The sequence below is a fragment of the Rhipicephalus microplus genome, chromosome 10 (genome assembly GCF_043290135.1).
Source record: "Rhipicephalus microplus isolate Deutch F79 chromosome 10, USDA_Rmic, whole genome shotgun sequence".
NCBI lineage: Eukaryota > Metazoa > Arthropoda > Arachnida > Ixodida > Ixodidae > Rhipicephalus > Rhipicephalus microplus.
In genome coordinates this window covers 99,718,562-99,738,607 of record NC_134709.1, presented here as the reverse complement: position 1 = coordinate 99,738,607, position 20,046 = coordinate 99,718,562, and the positions used below count along the sequence as shown (strand labels likewise).

Here is a 20,046-nt window from a genome sequence, read left to right as displayed (position 1 = left end):
ATCACACACGCACATGCTGTCCTAACCTGTCTTCATGCATATCAAACGAAACGTCTTTGAGAGAGTAATACCTTGAACGCTGTTTCTAGGCCTCGTGTCTTCATCACTAGTGACTCACGTGACGTCATCACGCCTACCACACACGCACGCGGTGTTCTAACCTGTCTTCATGCATATCAAACCAAAAATCTTTGAAAGGGTAATAACATGAACAATGTTACTAGGCCTAGTGACGTCATCGCTAGTGACTCACGTGACGTCATTACGCCTATCACACAAGCACGTGGTGTCCTAACCTGTCTTCATGCATATCAAACGAAACGTCTTTGAGAGAGTGATAACTTGAGCGCTGTCATTAGACCTAGTGACGTCATCACGCCTATCACACACGCACGCGGTGTCCTAACCTGTCTTCATGCATATAAACGAAACGTCTTTGAGAGAGTAATAACTTGAACGTGGTCACAAGGTGCAGTGACGTCATCACTAGTGACTAGCGTGACGTCATTTCACCTAAGACTCACGCAAGCACTCTCTAATGTGCCTTCATGCATATCAAACAAAATGTCTTTGAGAGGGTCATAACTTGAACAATGTCACTAGTCCTAGTGACTCAAGGGACGTCATCATGCCTATCACACATGCACGCGGTGTCCTAACCTGTCTTCATGAATATCAAACGAAACGATAACTCGAACGCTGTCACTTGGCCTAGTGAAGCGATCACTAGTGACTCGCGTGACGCCATCACACCTGACACCCACGCAAGCACTCTGTAACCTGCCTTCATGTATATCAAACGAAACGTCCTTGAGAGAGAAATTACTCGTATGCTCTCACTAGGCCTAGCGACGTGATTACTAGTCACTCATGTGACGTCGTTGTTGTTGTTCTCCTATTGTTAGTGGTGCATACCCACTGTGGGGGATTGGCCAAGAATCGAGTGGTTTTAAAGTTTACTGTTCAGATTTGGAGTGATGGAGGTTTAACAGAAAGATTACCGATAACCTAGAAAAGTGTGGTGCTTAATGTAATGCATACAAATATTTACATAAATAAATTTATTCTTAGAATAGAGCAATAATCTGATTTTATATGTATATAATTATGTGGACATGTTAGGATAATGAAACTGGTTAATTAGTCAACCTATTAGTTTCATCAATATAGTCCCGGACGGCCGCGCATACTGTCGCATTAGAGAAACTATATATGGAAGCTCCAAAAGACAAAATCACAAGCAGAAATAAGTCCATACCAATACCACGTAAAGGTATTTATAATAGGGTTTTTCGTAATGTGTTAAACCGCCTGCAGGTCAAAAAGAAATGGTCTATTGTTTCCAGTTCATCACAGAATGCACACAGTGGTGAAGGTGCCTGAGCAGACCTGTGTTTATAGAAATTTAGATTTGGTACCCGGCAACGCAGCCTTGTGATAGCTACTTCTTGTTTTTGAGCACGGCAAAAGTCTCTTCGCCAGATATATAATAAATGGTGATATTCTGTAGAGTTTGTTAGTGCTGAACCTTTAAAGACTTGCATGTGATGTCATCACGTCTATCACACACGCACGCGCTGTCTTAACCTGTCTTCATGCATATCAAGCGAAACATCTGTGAGAGAGCAATAATGTCATACTTATGACTCGGCCAACCGACTTGATGACTAGTGACTTATGTGACGTCATCACGACTAACACTCATGCAAGCACTCTCTAACGTGCCTTCATGAATATCAAACGAAACGTCATTGAGAGAACATTAACTTGAAAGCCGTTGCAGGCAGCGTCTGCTAGGGAAAAACTGACTTCTCGCACTGCACAGCTGTTCACCGGCTAACCGGTATATGTAGGCACCAGATCGCGCGTTTCGAATTCAGTCAAAGGCATCTTTACATGGCTTTTGTTTGACTTGACGCTTTTCTTGACTCAAGTAGATGCGATGGAAGCTACATACCTTCAAGCAGCAGTGGGGTACAACCCAACATCAGCGTCCCACCACTCGTTGAGGGCAACGCTTCTCCTTCATTCAATAAATAGGAATAATAAAGGCCAAATGACTATTAAGCATCTTCCAAACCATACTCAATTACGCAACATTCAACCGATACCCTGACCACTCTGTGATGCAGTTACTCCAGCTCGTCTTGTGGGAAGATGTGGGTGGCTTTTTTGTCGCTTCTTGTGTTTCGAAGTAGGCCTTGAAAAGGCGGGCAGCCAGGCCGCACTACTGTGAACGGACAGGCGTTCTACACCAAACAAGCGCGCTTATTCCAAGCACACTAACCTATAAGAAACGGCGTGGCGTAGAATGTAGAAAGAAAGGCACGAGTCAGGCACAGCATTCAATGGCGCATCCGCAAATGGTTGCTTGCAAATAGCAATAGTGTGTATGTCAAGTATGGGGACTGCCTTCTATTACAACGGATTTGTTTCATAGGATAACCAGATGAAATATTAGTTGGGCCGAAGGAGTGGTAGACAAATTTTTTTGTGGCAAGTTTTGGAGCAGGCAGACCATGCGCCTTATGCTTGATTACGGATATATAGTGTTTTGACTAGAGGCCGGAATAAATGAAATGTCTGTTTCGTTTCTTGCGCTCCTATCGCGTCATTTTGACACATGAGCAAAAACTAGTGGGCAAGAAGAGCTTTTATAGTGCCTATATATGCCTATTTCGGACGTTGTAGCCTCAATTTGTATAGGTGCCCGTAAATGCTTGTTTTCAATATCGATGCCTATATAAACGCTATTCAACCTGAAATTTCGCTTTCAAGTACCACTGGGGCCCGGTATTCATGTTACCCGGCAAAATATAGATATCGGGACACTGTGGGGTGCAAACTACACTTTATTTCACAAGTTACATTTAGAACTGTCAAGCCCAGAAGGCATTTTAGCCAAAAGGAGGGTAGATTAGCCTCTACACATGTATACCATCCATGTCGCGTCGTCTGCTCAGCCTCTTTCCAGCGTCCGCTCGGATGCGTAGGGACCAGGAGGTGCTTCTGTGTAGCGGCAGGATGAAGAATGAATGCGAAACTGCGGAGAGTCATCAGGGGAAGTAAAGTGCAGATAAAAAAGCAATATCTATTTAGTTTTTGTTTTATTTGCCATTTAAATGTGGTGCTTCACTGGGTCACCTGAAAATTTTTACTTAGGCAGTGAAAATAGTTGCGAGTCGAATGAAAAGCTTTGTATCACTAGAATTTTTTTTATTTGATCATTAGAAGCTGAGAAAGCATGATCTCATGAGGTGAGCTTGAAACCTTCGCCACTAACTCTATGTAGACTTCGAGAGTCCAATTCCTTCCCCGCTATTGGTATCAGAGTCACTCGGAGCTGGAGCATCACACGACGTGCATAAGCACGTCATGCGTGCGTAAACTACACTCGCATGAGATGCCCATATTAGCCCATGCGCGCAAGCGGTGTTCTGCCGTCTCGATGTTCTTTTGTATTGTACTGCGAGTTTTTGTGGGATGGATCCCTATCTGCGCACACGTTTGGAGAGGCTGGCTTGGATAACATATTCTTACTCCGATACACAGCGTCACACCGCTGCAACTTCTGTTAGGGACGATGCACCAAAACCACGCCCAGCGTTGTGAATGCTGGCACCGACACGATGCGCGAACTGCGAGAACACCAATGCAAACAAAATGGAGGCACCTTAGTCTCGCATCTCTCTCGATATGAAATTAAGTATATAAGGCGAATAGATTTCGTCTGTGTGTACTAACATTTTTGTCAACTTTCATGCTTCTATTTAGGCAACAGTTTGTACAAATTACACACATTGTCTCAAATAGTTCTCGCAGTGTCACGTACTACTTTCACATATGCAGGACCATTCTATCACCTTCACCATGTTGGGGCGCACGCCCATGAGATGAAGGTCAAGCCGTGTTCAGTTTGGCATATCACCTCTTTATGATGCGCGTAGTACTGCGAATCTTGGTAAATGAGATCTTGAGCGCCCAGTGTATGCATTCCTTTTCGCTTCTCAAAACTCCTAAATTTGTGTAATGACCCTTAAGGTGTTCACAGACAGAAGAAAAATTAAGCCTGTGTGGTTAGGCCAAGTTAATACGCCGCAAAAAAAAAAAATCCTTTGCATCCGAGCGGACGCTGGAAAGAGGCTGAGCAGACGACGCAACATGGATGGTATACATGTGTAGAGGCTAATCTACCCTCCTTTTGGCTAAAATCCCTTCTGGACTTGACAGTTCTAAAAGTAACTCGTGAAATAAAGTGTAGTTTGCACCCCACAGTGTCCCAATATCTATATTTTGCCGTGTAACATGAATACTGGGCCCCAGTGGTACTTGAAAGCGAAATTTCAGGTTAAATAGCGTTTATATAGGCATCGATTTTGAAAACAAGCATTTGCAGGCACCTATACGAATTGAGGCTACAGCGTCCGAAATGGGCATATATAGGCACTATAAAAGCACTATAAAAGCTCTTCTTGCCCACTAGTTTTTGCTCATGTGTCAAAATGACGCGATAGGAGTGCAAGAAACGAAACAGACATTTGCATTTAATCCGGCCTCTAGTCAAAACACTATATATCCGTAATCAAGCATAAGGCACATGATCTGCCTGCTCCAAAACTTGCCACAAAAAGATTTGTCTACCACTCCTTCGGCCCAACTAATATTTCATCTGGTTATCCTGTGAAACAAATCCGTTGTAATAGAGGGCAGTCCCCATACTTGAGATACATACTATTGCTATTTGCAAGCGACCATTTGCGGATGCATCATTGTATGCTGTGGCTGACTCGTGCCTTTCTTTCTACATTCTATGCCACGTCGTTTCTTATAGGTTAGTGTGCTTGGAATAAGCGCGCTTGTTTGGTGTAGAACGCCTGTCCGTTCACAGTAGTGCGGCCTGGCTGCCCGCCTTTTCAAGGCATACTTCGAAACACAAGAAGCAACAAAAAAACCACCCACATCTTCCCACAAGACGAGCTGGAATAACTGCATCACAGAGTGGTCAGGGTATCAATTGAATGTTGCGTAATTGAGTATGGTTTGGAAAATGCTTAATTGTCATTTGGCCTTTATTATTCCTATTCATTGAATGAAGGAGAAGCGTTGCCCTCAACGAGTGGTGGGACGCTGATGTTGGGTTGTACCCCACTGCTGCTTGAAGGTACTGTTTCATCCATCGCATCTACTTGAGTCAAGAAAAGCGTCAAGTCAAACAAAAGCCATGTAAAGACGCCTTTGACTGAATTCGAAACGCACGATCTGGTGCCTACATATACCGGTTAGCCGGTGAACAGCTGTGCAGTGCGAGAAGTCAGTTTTTCACTAGCAGACGCTGCCGGCAACGGCCTTCAAGGTAATGTTCTCTCAATGTCGTTTTGTTTGATATTCATGAAGGCACGTTAGAGAGTGCTTGCATGAGTGTTAGTCATGATGATGTCACGTAAGTCACTAGTGATCAAGTCGGTTGGCCGAGTCATAAGTATGACATTATTGCTCCCTCACAGACGTTTCGTTTGATATGCATGAAGACAGGTTATGACAGCGCGTGCGTGTGTGATAGAAGTGATGACGTCACATGAGTCACTAGTAATGACGTCGCTAGGCCAAGTGACAGGGTTCGAGTTATTACACTTTCAAAGACGTTTCGTTTGATATTCATGAAGACAGGTTAGGACACCGCGTGCGTGTGTGATAGGCATGATGACGTCCCTTGAGTCACTAGTGATGATGTCACTAGGCCTAATGACAGCGTTCAAGTTATTACTCGCTCAAAGACGTTTCGCTTGATATGCATGAAGACAGGTTAGGACACCGCGTGCGTGTGTGATAGGCGTGATGACGTCACGTGAGTCACTAGTGATGACGTCACTAGGGCTAGTGACAGCGTTCGAGTTATTACCCTTTCAAAGACTTTGGTTTGATATGCATGAAGGCACATTATAGAGTGCTTGCATAATTTTTAGGTGAGATGACGTCACGCAAGTCACTAGTGATGACGTCACTGGGCCTAGTGACAGAGTTCAAGTTATTACTTTCTCAAAGACGTTTCGTTTGATATGTATGAAGACAGATTTGGACACTGCGTGTGTGTGTGTGATAGGCATGATGACGTCTCACCAGTCACTAGTGATCAAGTCACTAGGCCTAGTGCCAGCGCCCAAGTTATTACCCTTTCAAAGACGTTTTGTTTGATATATATGAACTCAGGTTAGACACTTCGTGCGTGGGTGTCAGGCGCGATGACGTCACACGAGTCACTAGTGATCACGTCACTAGGCCGATTGACAGCGTTCAATTTATTAGCCTCTCAAAGACGTTTCGTTTGGTATACATGATGGCAGGTTAGACATTGTGTGCGTGGGTGAAAGGCATGATGACGTCACCTAAATCACAAGTGATCAAGTCGGTTGGCCGAGTGATAGGTACCACGTTATTGCTCTCTTAAAGACGTTTCGTTTGGCATGCATGTCGGCAGACGAGTAAATTACGTGCACGGGTGATATTTGTGATGACGTCCCCTGAGTCACTGGTGATCCGGTGGCTTGGCCGAGTTTTAGGTATCAAGGCTCCCGCCCTTTCAAAGACGTTTCACTTGATATGCATAACGGAAGGTTAAGACAGTGCGTGCGTGGGGGATATGCGTGAGGACGTCACCTAAGTCACTCGTGATGAGATCATTGGCCTGGTTAATAAGTATCAAGTTATTACTGTGTGGACGGCATTTCCTGTGATATGCATGTCGAAGGTGTGAATAGTGCTTATGCGGGTGATAGACGAGATAAAGTCGCGCGAGTCACATTGTGTCACCAGTGACTCATTCCCAAAAATTCTGGGTCGTCACAGAATTTCACAGAAGTCACAATGTCATCAGGATTAAATTCGCTGGCGTCCGGATTAAATCGGCTGGCGGTTGGATTAATTTCAGTGGCACTTCGATTAAAATGAATGGCACCTGGATTAATTTGAGTGGCGGCTGGATTAAATTGACTGGCGCCTAGATTAATTTGGCTGGCGCTAGGATTAAATTGAGCGGGAAAACCTGTAGATAACTGTATTTGTCATACGTTGGAAAAAATTGGGGCAAAGTTACATGCAGATCCGAGCATTAAAAGTGCCCAGAAAAGGTGGGGCACATTGGAAAAATTGTCAAAAATTGGGTTTTGAGAAAAACGAGTTTTAAAGTTAAAATTAAATTTTTATTTATTAAAGATATTATTAAATCAGATGAAATTTGCACACCATAAACAACAATCCTTCTTGTAGTGGCCACTGCGACTAAAATACGCCGGCACCATGAGTTTGTCCCTCTCGGCGTTTTCGAGCAGACACCTCACAGACATTTCGCTCACAGACAGGGCCATGAAACGCTTGCCAAACTACCGCTCCATCTGGCAGAGCCTTGTGCCAACTGCAAGCTAGGAAGGAGTTCGACAGGACTGCTAAATCCAACCTAAGTCCAGTTTCACGCCATTTTGTGGCCATGTTTGTGCCACACACCGTCGTACATAATGGCAATGTCGCCCTTTCTAAGTTCTCTCACTGCGAGCTCTTTCGACCTCTCAAGATTGGCGCTGACGTCAACCATTGCCACATCACGAACTTTCCGGCTGACGGGTGTGGATGACTTTGATGCATTGGCTTTTAAAGCCAACAACTGCTGCATATCGGACCAGCTGCTCGTAGCCTATTCCTACAGAGCGCACCGCACAACGGCTTTCACTTGCGAGAAATGCCTTTTTTATAACGGAGTTAATTACACAAGAAAAGCATTGTTCAGCTGCGCTGCTCGACAAAACTTGGACCCCGCAAATAGGTTTCAGAGCACATACAGGCGCGCAGCGGCCAATGGCGGTCCCCAATTCGTACCATGTGATAAACCAGTCGCGGCACTCGAAAAATGCGCAGAAGAGTGATTGTTTTTATTATTTCTTGCGCTGAATCAGCGAGAGAAACTGTTGGTATTTGAATAGTGAGGCTCGACTCTTCGACTCATGCGATTACCAATGGCTAGCGGCGGCGCACTATCGGCGGTAAGGTGCTCGAAGACTGCACACTTTTGACCTTTTAACAGGCACCTTGTGCTCTTCAGATGCAATTTTAAATCAATTTCTGTTCAGTCTCGACCTGTATCATTTTTTTTCATAACAAGAGAAGCACTTATTTTATCCAAACAGGCGAAAATAAAAAAATCGGTAATTTCGAAAAAAAAAACTCATTTTTCCACCCGCATCTCCCCTTAATTCAAGTCGACTTTTCATGAGCCTATAGGTGCCAAACACTGGAAGATGCTAATTACTCCATATTGACACTGTACCGATCAAGCTAATTTATGTCTAATTAGTGTTATTTAAGGTGCATACGAGTTATGGATGATTAAGTAGTATGATATCCACTTACGCGAAACATACTAGAGTTTCACATGACATAATTAGGTTAATTATGCATACCTAAGTTAATGAGGCAGCACCAAGGTAAGTAGAAAAATCTGAGTGTGATTTATCATGCCATCACCGAGCTAGTCTGATTACAAATAAGTGTAATTACTAAGTTCTAATAAAACAATAAAGTAATTGAAGCTCAATTTTTATGAGCTCAGAGAATCCAAGCTGAGGAATACACTAATTACTATTCACTGAGTCTAGTCTCAATAAGCTGAGTTAAATCTAGCTAACGTTGAAACTAATTAAAATTATTTCTTTGTACTTATTGTGCTTGTTTCATAACTAGGCTGATTCAAGTTATATTTGGCCTAACGTAACAAAAGCAACTGAGCTGAGAAAACCTAATTTTGTGTGCTTGGCTTCATCAGGTTTTCGGAGGCTGGCTATGCTTAGATATGAATCAACCGACATAAACTACGTGATTCTAGCACTGTCACAGCCTCCACGTAAAAACAAACAAAAAACGGCACTAATTCGATGGAGTAAAGACAGCAACACCTAGGTGTTGTTTTGGCTACTAGCTCATCGGAAAGAGTGATATGAGAGGCCAACTGATAAGATGGGATGTGCATGCGCACCGCGGCAGGCGTTTCGTCGCTAGATAGCACGTCAATGCCTTAGGCAACACGATCTCGGGGTCTGCATACTTATGCTTATGCCTCTATGCACGCATATTCCTTATTGTGCCACTCTAAGACCAGATAAAGCTGACGGCTGTGCCCTGTTGCTCATTGCGTGAACCTTACTTTTTACTAGGCGATCGAGACTGAATATTGTGATTTTTTTGTTGAGCAGTACCTACGATATTGAGCATGAGTCAACGTGCCCGAATCAAGCTCTTGTTACTATCGAGACGATCTTGAGAACCACATACCGCAAGAATTGGTCGAGCGAGTTGACGGCTGTGTCATTTCGGCCCGATGCAGTTCTCGACAATTAATATAGCATGACTATGAACTTAAACGAAACATTTTTGTTATTAAGCAACGGCCATCAACACTTACGTGATCAGCATAAACGTGTATCTTTGTGCAAACATGCAAGCACCCACCTCGCCGACGTGTTCGTCATTATTATTCAATGCTTGCAAAGTGCCTGCCATTAGCAACAGTGTGGCAACTACTTCGTTTGCATAAGTGCATAAAGCATAAAAAGCTGTTTTGTTTTACATTTTTTTGTGTTTCTGTAGGGTCACTGTTTCTGCAAAGCGGCCAACTCCCAGTGATGCAAGCATCTAGTGGCAATGCTGCTGCTCGTAAATAGACAAGCATGCTTTTTTTGTTTTGTACTTATTTGTTTGTAAGCATATGCTTCTATTCACATGACAAGGCAGCTAACAGATCTGAGAACTGTCTAACCTTTCTGTCCTTTGCCGCCTGCTCTCATATTGATAAATCTTCAAGTTATTAAATCATGAGAGCTGAAATCTTCATGGAGCTGGCCTTTTTATTGAAAAGCCAACTTGCATTCTGTTTCATCATTTCTTCTATTAATTAGTTACTTAGACTTGTGCAGGTTAGAGAAAAGAATAACAAATTACGATTATTGGTTTTTTGTTGTAACAGATCCTTTAATGCTGTGGAAAAATCTCTTCTGCAGCTTTTATTGGTGCACTGCACAATGCCGTCCCAACTAGGAGTCTGTGAAAAGTTCAAACTTCGTCCAGCCTCAAGTTAACTACTCCTCTTCTTCAGCTTTCAGTCCACACAGCACACAATTTTCCAACAAATGCATTGCATTCCCGCTCAATTCTTTCTTGTCCTTTTTCTGTATGCTGTTTAATCTTGGCTTCCTTCACTGTATTTGTGTAACCCCCAAGTTTATTATTTATTTTTAAAGGTATGTTGTATTAAAAGAGTAACCCACTTGTAATGCCCTCAGCTCCACAGGGTACTTATATAAATAAAAAAGAATAAGTAAAAAACTTTTTAAAGACACTTCAATTGTTATAGTTACTTAATGCAGTACCACAAAGATAACTGATTACTTAATTAAATATCCACCAATTTCTTATCTGCCAAGTGTTCTTTATAACTTTCACCGTAAAGGTAACTGAAGACATGAACTGCTCACATATTAAAAATTTTTTTTGCTTTAGTGTTACTGCTATGAAAAGCGCACTGCTGAGAGCAGTAAGTGCTGTGTAAAGCTTTTTTGAAGAGTGGCTCTCTCAGACATGGTGCACTCAGACTTCTTTTTGATATTTTGAGTATTTGCATGCCGTTTAGCCATTTCATACTTTGCAAATATGATAATCGCTGAACTATCTGTGTTTTGCACTTTTCTATTTGCAATGCCCCAGCCTCATGAAGGGCCCTTTGAAGAGTCACCATGCAGTGCATATTCCTATGAGATTACCTGAAGGTCATGAATGAACCAGTAAGTGAGTCTGCAGCACTTCAGAGTCATAAAAATTTCTTGGCACCGCCTTTGAAGCTCTCACTGCAAAAGTGGGCCCTTTATTTTTCAGTTTAATAACCTTTTAATTACATAAGTGCTGAAGTATAAAACAGCGCTTAAAACAGGACAAGGCTAAGATACATACACGTTGCTGACTATACTCCATTTTACACACCAGGTGCAAAACAGTGGAAGCTATGCAAGAAGTTCGGCCAGCATAACGTATAACTCTGTGCATTTCGTGGTCGCTCACGTTAAATCTGATTAGTGCCAGTGTGCTCTCGTGTCTCTTTGTGCTCCGTTTTGGCACGACTGTCGAACAGAAGAAACCGGTATGAGCACAAAAGAACGCGGGTACCGAATGACCCTGTGGTGTCCTTTTCTGCACTGACACTGAAAGTTCAGGTGGCCGCCATTGTGACGTACCCAGAGTAGAGAGCCTGTATGTGACTCCACATTAAAACTAAGCTATAAAGCCACATAATAGCAGATGTTCAACGGCGTTTTTGTTTGTAAGACACATGATATCTTCAATAGACCATTTTCAAGCACACCAGCGCTACCAACGGGCGCGCAAGTGCTCACGGGAAAAGTTGGTACGCCGAAACAGTTACCGCGACCAGTGCGTGGGCCTCACGCTTTACCTGTGCTGTTTCAGGACTTCTTAGACACCGCGAATTTGGCGAGGTGGAACATATTGCTGCGTAATTCAATCCCGTACTTCAGTGTTTAGCTGTGTGCGCCTCTTGACTGGTTCCGTTGGTTGTTCCACTCACTGCACGATCTGTTAAGCAGCTCAGAAACGTCACCCTTTTGTTTTTTTTCTACACCAGTGCTCTATGGCAAAAAAATGAAACAAAAAGAAGAGATCACTCGGTTGCCAATGAAGCACACCAGCGGTCTTAGATTTGCAGATGCATTTATAACCAATGTCCATTGACATTGTCGGCGAGTAGAATTTGAGGTTCCAATTTTTGAAGAGTACTGTAGAAAGTATAGTCGGAATTTAATACAATAACACCCATTCAAACAGTGTGTGTGTTGCTCACACCACATAAGTAATGACGATAAGTGTCTACTAACCTGCATTGCCACTAGTTTGAATAGTACTTAGGGCAAAAAAACAAAGAAAAGCAGTATGCAAAAGCTTGGAAATACATTCACCATCTACTGCTCCCTTACAACTGAAGGTTACACGCATGAAAAAAAATCTACAAAAATGGGGGTGTAGCGTCCGCGTTATAAAGAGACACAAAAAGTCAAACTAAGGCCTCTTTATAGTTGATTAATACAGTCGAATTACATGTCTTTTAATAACCGCGAAGGTCAACTTGCACAAAGTGTGGCGTTACTTGTGACATGATATGCTTCCGCAATTTCTCAATTTGTCTGATTAGGTTGATGGTACAAAATTGCTGTGGTTTCGAAGGCTGAATCACATTTGCATGACTAACATAGTGGGGCGAGATGAAGTGATTCCATTAAATGAATTCTGACGCTCGCTGGCGCGCGTGTTAACACATCGACTAGCGTAGCCAATGTGGACGAAAAGAGAGAGATAGAAATTTGTGTTTACCTGCTACACAACAACTGACATGACTCTGATCAAATTTTTATTGGGTTATAGCAGAGTAGCAATACTAATAATATCTGGCATTTCAGTGTCTCAAATCATAGTAGACGGCTCCAGATCATCTGGTGTTCGTTAACGCGCACTGACATCGCACGGTACACGAGCTTCTACCATATCGCCTCCACCGAAATGCGACTGCCATGGCAGAGATCGAATTCGTGACCTTCGGGTCAGCAGCTGAGCACCGTTGTTACTGTTGCACCGCAGTAGACCTCACTGCCGACGCTTGCGATCTCTTGCGCACGAGGGAACAAATGCGGATAATTTTATTTGTGGTGGCAATACCCCCCCCCCCACTTCATTATTCACGGGTGAAGTACGGTGATATTTATCTTTCTTTGCCATGTGAACCAATGCAGGATCCCGGCCTCTTTGAGGCGATCGATTTGCAGCTGAAAACTACTACTCATCTTATGTGAGCAAGTTTTTTTTTTCACCGATGCCATGCGTAGCACGTCATCACAATTCCTGATTGGACAATATTTGAGTAATGTACCGACGCAAGATTAAAACACCACTTTTGGTGAATGCACAATCAAACTTTAAAACATGTACCAAGAAACTGTAAATTATCAGAGCAAAGAACCTCACAAATGAGTTCTAGTCCCATTCCTTTTTGTTTAAACGTGTTTAGAATGTGCTCACTTTTTTGTAAAGCACGTGACCTGTGAAATAAAATGATAATCTCTGTACTTGAATATTGTAAAACCTCTCTGCAGTTTGGCTACACCCCATCATAGGCAATTAATTAATTTTTCATTTTAGAAGTATTCATTGAATAATTATGAATTCAATTTTCCAGCTTCCATTGCTCATGATGGCACGTCATCATTTATTTGCATGCCGCTTAACTGCTACATCTAGTATACGTCCGCTTGGTTATAGCGATACTGACTGAATCATTCCTTTTGTATTTCATGCGTAGATATACATGCTAGTGGGTTCAGACATGTATAGTATTTTGGTTGGAATAACAGTCAACATGTGGGGAGGCCTATCGTTTTTTTTTTGTTTAGTGCTCCCATGGCGCCAACCAGCAGCGGGCGATAGAAAACAGCCAGCGTGCTTGACCGGTTTCGACGTACACACTTCTTCCATAATGCTTCGGACGCCCTCGCGGGCTTTGGGATTGCTGGAAAAAGGTCTCTTAGTTCTTGCCTGAACAACGAAAGAAAAATTAAATTTTTGGGGATAAGAACATCAAACTACTTTTTGTTGCAAACGCATCAACTGCAAGAAGTCTCGCTAGCTTCCGCAATGTTGCACATGATGTCAGAGTGTAACAACCAACGTTTCATGCAAGACAATTGCAACATATAGGAATTTTGCACATAACAACACATAAGCACATACATGTGATACAGGCCATACAACAATGATAAATAGCTCCCATGTTGTAGTCTTCATATACTGTGCACCAACCAGCCCAATCAAGCACACTGCCTAAGTGCTGTATGCCATTGCCATGTCGTAATATTTTGTCATACATAGGTGAACTTGTGAAGCAATTTTGAAAAATAACACGTGACTTCCTATTCTCTACTAAAAGGACCGGCATAGAGAATCTCGAGCCTTTGACTTCTACCGACATCAAACAAGCCTGGGAAAAACTGCAGCCAGCTCCTCAAGGATCAGTGCCCCCCCCTCCCCCTGCTTGGACCTGTATGAGCAAGCATGGCAGAATATAGAGCAACGAATGATTGCTGCACTACCTGGAAGTGCGTTGTCAAAGCATTTTCATGGTAGGCAGCGAAAACTACTTTCAATGGATATAGATGCCAGAGGAGGCCACGCTACTCCACATAGTAGGACAAAACGTGGCGCCTCGTACGGAGATACTCTTCCATGACATAGCATTTAGAAGGGAGTGCAACTGCTTTCAGGATCTATAAGTTTACTTCACAAACAAGGAGAGAGAGTTCTACAGGGATTATGTTGCTGTGACGTATAATGAAGCATTAAGAATATGTACAGAGATGTCTCAGGATAATAGCAAATGTCAGCGCGAGAGAAAAGCGAGAATTACAGGAAGCACATGCCACTCACTCTACACTTATGTACCCAAATAGAGAGCAGCTCGTGGGACACCAAAATACCTAAGATGTGGGCAGACACTTTTTCGCTAGAAGTCTGCCACACGGTATGGGAAGGAATGTGAGTAAAAAGCCCTTAATAAGTATGCTGATGGGGATGCTGTGACTGCCGACAATGACAGTGACCGTTCTTTTTTGGTTGGCTTAACGCGACAAGTAGCTTGAACTATTAATATGATGGTATCTAGGCCATATGAGTAAATAAAAACCATAAAAATGCTTTTAGTACTTTCTCAGAAAAAAAGAAATTTTGTTTCTAAATGATGTGTGTTTCAGAACTACAACACTAACTCTAGATGTCCTGTGCAATTAGGGAGCTGAAGACTATGCATTCCAGGAATTCGCCCTTTCTGGTGTTGTCTTTATGGTGTGCACTTGCTGATCGTTTCTCGTACCTTAAATCTGGTGCTTGGTATTTTGGCAAAAGTACATTGTTGTGTATTGCCACACCCATGTGATCACCTGTGTGCGTAAGTATGGTGCATATTCGATGCGCATTTTCTAGCTGCGTGAGCAATGGCAACAGTCGTGCTGCTGTATCGTTTCATCGGCTGCCAATGAGCAATGAAAGACGGCAGTTGTGGCTATAAGTGCTAGGTCTTGAAAGCGAAAAAAGCACATCAAGTTGAAAAGTGTGCTCCTTGCACTTTGCTACGAGCACCTACAATGGGAGAGACACGCTGAAGAGGACTATGGGCTATAGCCGCTGACGACCTCGCCTGGATGCGGTGCCTAGCTGCGCTCTGCGGGGTGGCCAGCAGCTCGGCAGTGAGGTGAGTACATTCTGGCTCTAGATTTATGCCCGGGCGTATCTTTTTTTTTTTAAATAGGATCTCAGTGGTGTCAGGGGTAGGCGCAATAGCGAGCATTGCATGACGGTCCTGGTATTGGCAAAAGCAGTATCGACGAGCAAAACAATCATACCCCAGTGCACTGCCATGCCACTACGTATGTTATTGGGCCCCCAGGGAGAGAGATGAAAGACTGACACCAGCAAGCGAAATATGCGACGTGCAACACTGTGGGCGTAACTTCAGCAACTTACATCGGTCATAATCGTGAGCTTTTGCAACGGAAGTCACTTTCACTTTGTTATGAAGCAACGTTAGCCACTCTACAAGTAAAGTGACTGTACTACATTAGACCTGTATGCTGTGTGGGTCTCATTGAGTTTGCAGCTGTGAAAGTGTTCGTTCATTCAGCTTTGATAAGGGTGCACATTTCTGACAGCAGAATAGTTTAATGTGCCAGCAGCATTGCATTCTCGGTGGATTTAGATTTTTATGACTCGATCCCTGAAACTTTGTACTGTTGTATGCAACCCTTTATATTATATAAACTTGCAGGTAGTCAAGCCAACTGTCGACCTTCTTGCTTCGATGGATGCATTGGAAGATTCTACCTAAGTAAGGATATATACACGAGAGTCATTATCAAGAAAAAACTGTAGCAGAGAGCAAGTTTACTTCTTTGCTACTGAAATCAATATCACTGTGGCACACTTGTAATGTGCAGTGCCATTGTAAACAGGAAAGTGAAGTGAAATCATGATTCTATCTTTATTTTGTTTTATGTGGTTTAGCAGAGTACTGCGTTAGACGCTTTTGTGCACAGCTAGTCTAGGTAATGTGGCACATTCCAAAGTAATTTTATATAGAGAAGATAAAGCACAAGAAACATTCTAGTTTACTTTCTGGCAGCAACAATCAATTTGTATTTGCCAAAGATAAAACCAAGGCAAACAGAACACTAATACAGTCATTGCCTTTTTTGCAAATGTGGCCAGCTTCAAGCAGCTCTCGTACTGATACTGTCTGTCTTTCTTTCACATTGCTATTTCACTAAAGGTACTCTGGTATATGCACACAATTACAGAGCACTTGAACAGGTATTTTGTCTGTCACTTCTTTTCCTGTATAAGTTACATAATGAGCTACTGCCTGTGGCCAGAAGTCTAGGTGGAACGGAGAGTTATTTGGAAATGTATTTTTATAACACCCAGTCAGAGTTACGGTTTCATAAACACATATGGTATGTAATGAATGTTATCATAGCTTGGCACATAGCAACACAAAATTAACTTGCATGTGGAAACAGTTGTGAGTGAACATCACATTGCTAGTTCGAATGGTTGACCTTGTAGTATTGTGCTTCCAAAAGTGAGTGAGTGAAGGAAGTGAGTTCAGCACACATCAGTGCTTTTCTGTGGGGCCCTCTGTGTACATGTAGCATACAAACTCCATCTACTTCAGCCACTGAAGTCTGTCGAGGGAAAATGCGTGCATGCCTATAATGAAATTTTGCTGTACCTGCATATTGTGCATGGTCACTGCCACAGAGTGAACACGGACGCTGTGCAAAACCTGTATTTTGGCTCAGCGTAAGCTGTGATGGTGACAAAGGTATCATGCAACTGTGAAATGGAACAGATGTAAGGAGCACGACATCCAGCACAAATTTCTTATGTACAGGTGTATTAGTCATTTGCAATCTGTGTTGAAACGTAGTGCGCTATGGCCTCAGTTGAGCCGAGCCAAATAGATGTGCTTGTCCCATTCTATATTTAATGCTTATATTTTATAGATGTGCCTGTAGATATGCTTGTCAATTTCTGTCTGCACAAATTGGCCCTTGAGGTCATTTCCCTTCAAATTTTGCCCCATTCTTTTGATAATGATGTAGGTCCATTCTTCAAGTCTAGTTGCACAATGTGTGGCTGTACAGCAGTTTGGTACATATAATGTTAGGAAATCACTAGGGAATCTTTCAAGTTTCACTTACTCTTGTAAAGCTATGAACAAGAAAAGTTATGACTGCATTAGTGCGTCTTTCATTCGTATGTGCAAACATTAATCTGAATCTTACATGTATCACACCGAGAAAAAAAACAGTGCTCAAAAACACACAGACAAGACAGTGTGCTCCTGTGTCTTCCCTCTATTTCTCGTATATGCTTTCTTTGTGCGCTGTGTCTTTTTCTTCAAATATGAATAGCATGAATTCACCCAACTTGTCATTCTGCTACATGCTACACATCTTAGGGGGATCTGCCTCCCTTATCACTACGAGTTCAAACGCCTGTCACATTTACATTTTTTTACAGGACTCCTTCCCTGTACATGAGCTGGAGGAGCAATTTTTCTCAATGGACACCAAGGACTTCCTTTCTGTAAGACTTGCTTTTCCCTCCATGAGTTGCTAGAAAAGACTAGTATAGGTAGGAAGTCCAACTTTGCCTGGTACATGTTCACTCATTAAACCAACATACTAAGGTGATGAATTAAATTAGGTGTGCACCATTTTCATCCTTTGAACACCTGTTTGTGAAAAAAATGCAGTGTTGGTTCAAGGCTTCAGTGTGTGTTCCAGCTGACAGTGTCTCTTTATGAATGTGCAAATCCACACTGTAGCTATTTGTGCGTGTCTCTTTGTCATTGCACCTTTTGTCCTACTTTCTTGTGTTCTGTCAATCAGTTCCCATTGGTGCTGGAAAGTCAAGTGAGCTATTTTGCCTTGTTATGCACACTTGACTGTTCCGTCACTTACTATAGTCATACCCTTCTATACAATGTAACTCTATAAAACAACTGTGAAAGGCAAATCAGTAGCAATAGCTGAATTACTTTATTCAATGAAGCATACTCTAGAAATAAACACGTTTGTGTACTCAAGAAGACAATGCTTCCCAGTAGCGGTGTGACTCCTGATGCATTCTTCAAGAACTATTCACACATGCGATAGCTTGGCATGTGATGTGCATTTACTCTGCTGTCAAAATATTAGAATAGTTTATTTTACTAACACAATGAAAGCAGGTATAAGAAAACAAAATATTTCTACACAATCTTATGAACTCACTATTTGGAAATGAAAAGCAAACTCTCTGTATTTAGCGCACGAAAATGGAGTTCACAGATCAAGCACATAGAAGACATACTATTTTGCATTGCACCTTGGCAAAATGATAACATGTACCATATGTTGTGAGCGTACTGGAAGACACATGTTCAGTTCACATTGTTGGCATGTTGTAAGTGCGTTAAAATCCAGTGTGACCCTCTACATTGTTCCAGCAGGAGACTAGTCAAGAGGCAGCCTACTTTGAAGACATCGGTGCCACAATGGAGATTGAGACTGATGCAATGGACCTGACTCCAAACTTTGGGGAGCCCACGTCAGAAGCGTTTAAAATTTCCCAGGTATTAAACCTAATATATGGATCACTGTGCAGTGAGTTAAAGGAGAAAAAAATTTGTGTGGGCTCTGTTGAGTGGTGTGAATGAGCCCTTTTTTTTTGTAAGCCATGCTTTGTTTCAGGGCATCCATTTGTTTGCTGCTCAGACCTGTAGTCAGGGAAGGTGCCCTAAAGCTGGCCCCCCCCGCCTGAGGGGTTTTCGCCTAGAGTAAATAATGAAATTAGGTGTTATCGAAGGCCTATAACAAATGCCCCCCCCCCCCCCACTGAAATTTCTGGCTACAGACGTGTTGCTGTTGAAGGCATAGCTACAACTAAAATCATGGTAGTTGCGTGTGGACTATAATTTTAGGTACTTATTTAAGTTGTTTCCCTCATAACTCACGAAGCACTTTGCTAAAAATGATTTCTGCACACTTTGTATTACAGCTTTCAAAAAGCATCAGTTATCTCAAGGGCCACTGGTACACCATCAAGCACCATGCAGCTGCACAGACTGACCTTATGCCCAACGAAAGCTGCAATCTCAAGGTTATTGTTTTTGACACCCCCATTTTTCTCTTTTCATGAAGGGCATGCTTGGCTGGTCAAATTACCGGCAATTTTGCACAATTGGTTGTCCATAGAGGATAGCATTCAAAATGTTTCATTGCTCATCCTTCATTTATAATAAACCATCATAAACATTGGTGTATGTTTTTAACTTCACTTTATATTATGTGCAGGATTGCTTTTACATTGAGCAGTGTTTACCAATTTATTGTGTTGCATGGTAGCTTATATCCTGTAAGTGTTTTGCTGGTGCACTAGTGCATAAAAAATAATGATTGGTGTTTCTCTTTCACAGGTGTGCAGGTTTTCCTGTATAGAAAAAGACTGTAACAACAGTGTCGCAAACAGATACCCCACCGCCAGCTCACTGGACAATCGCAGTTAGCAACTACAGATTTTGGTGCACCTCCATTATCGATTCAATGTTCCTCCCTGCGGCCAGGCCATGAAAAAGATGATGAGGAACCGAACCAGCCATCGTTTTCTAGCTCGTGGCTGTGAGTTATGCTCTTTTATGTTTTATTGAATACGGGGGCAAAAATTCAAAGCTCTAGCGAGGATGCTTCAACCATGTTTAACTCTGATGGCTACAGGTATATGTGGCCCACCCTCTCTTTACAGAGATGACACGTTGCCAATTGCCCAAGAATGTAAGTTCGTAGTTTTTGAAAGCTGCCTCTTGGAGCTGCTTAGAAAATATCCCACATGTGCCTCACCTTGCAAAATTGCCAC

The 20,046-nt window shown here is 42.5% G+C and overlaps 1 protein-coding gene across 1 annotated transcript; it reads left to right on the top strand.

Annotated features, from left to right (window-relative positions):
• The first annotated feature begins 15,863 nt into the window (after nt 1-15,863).
• LOC142774490 (uncharacterized) lies at nt 15,864-19,803 on the top strand. The gene is made up of 5 exons (XM_075874828.1): nt 15,864-15,973; nt 17,671-17,736; nt 18,641-18,766; nt 19,192-19,293; nt 19,610-19,803. The coding sequence occupies exons 2-5, from the start codon at nt 17,713-17,715 to the stop codon at nt 19,697-19,699; spliced, it is 342 nt and encodes a 113-aa protein (XP_075730943.1). The 5' UTR covers nt 15,864-15,973; nt 17,671-17,712; the 3' UTR covers nt 19,700-19,803.
• The last annotated feature ends 243 nt before the right edge of the window (nt 19,804-20,046 follow it).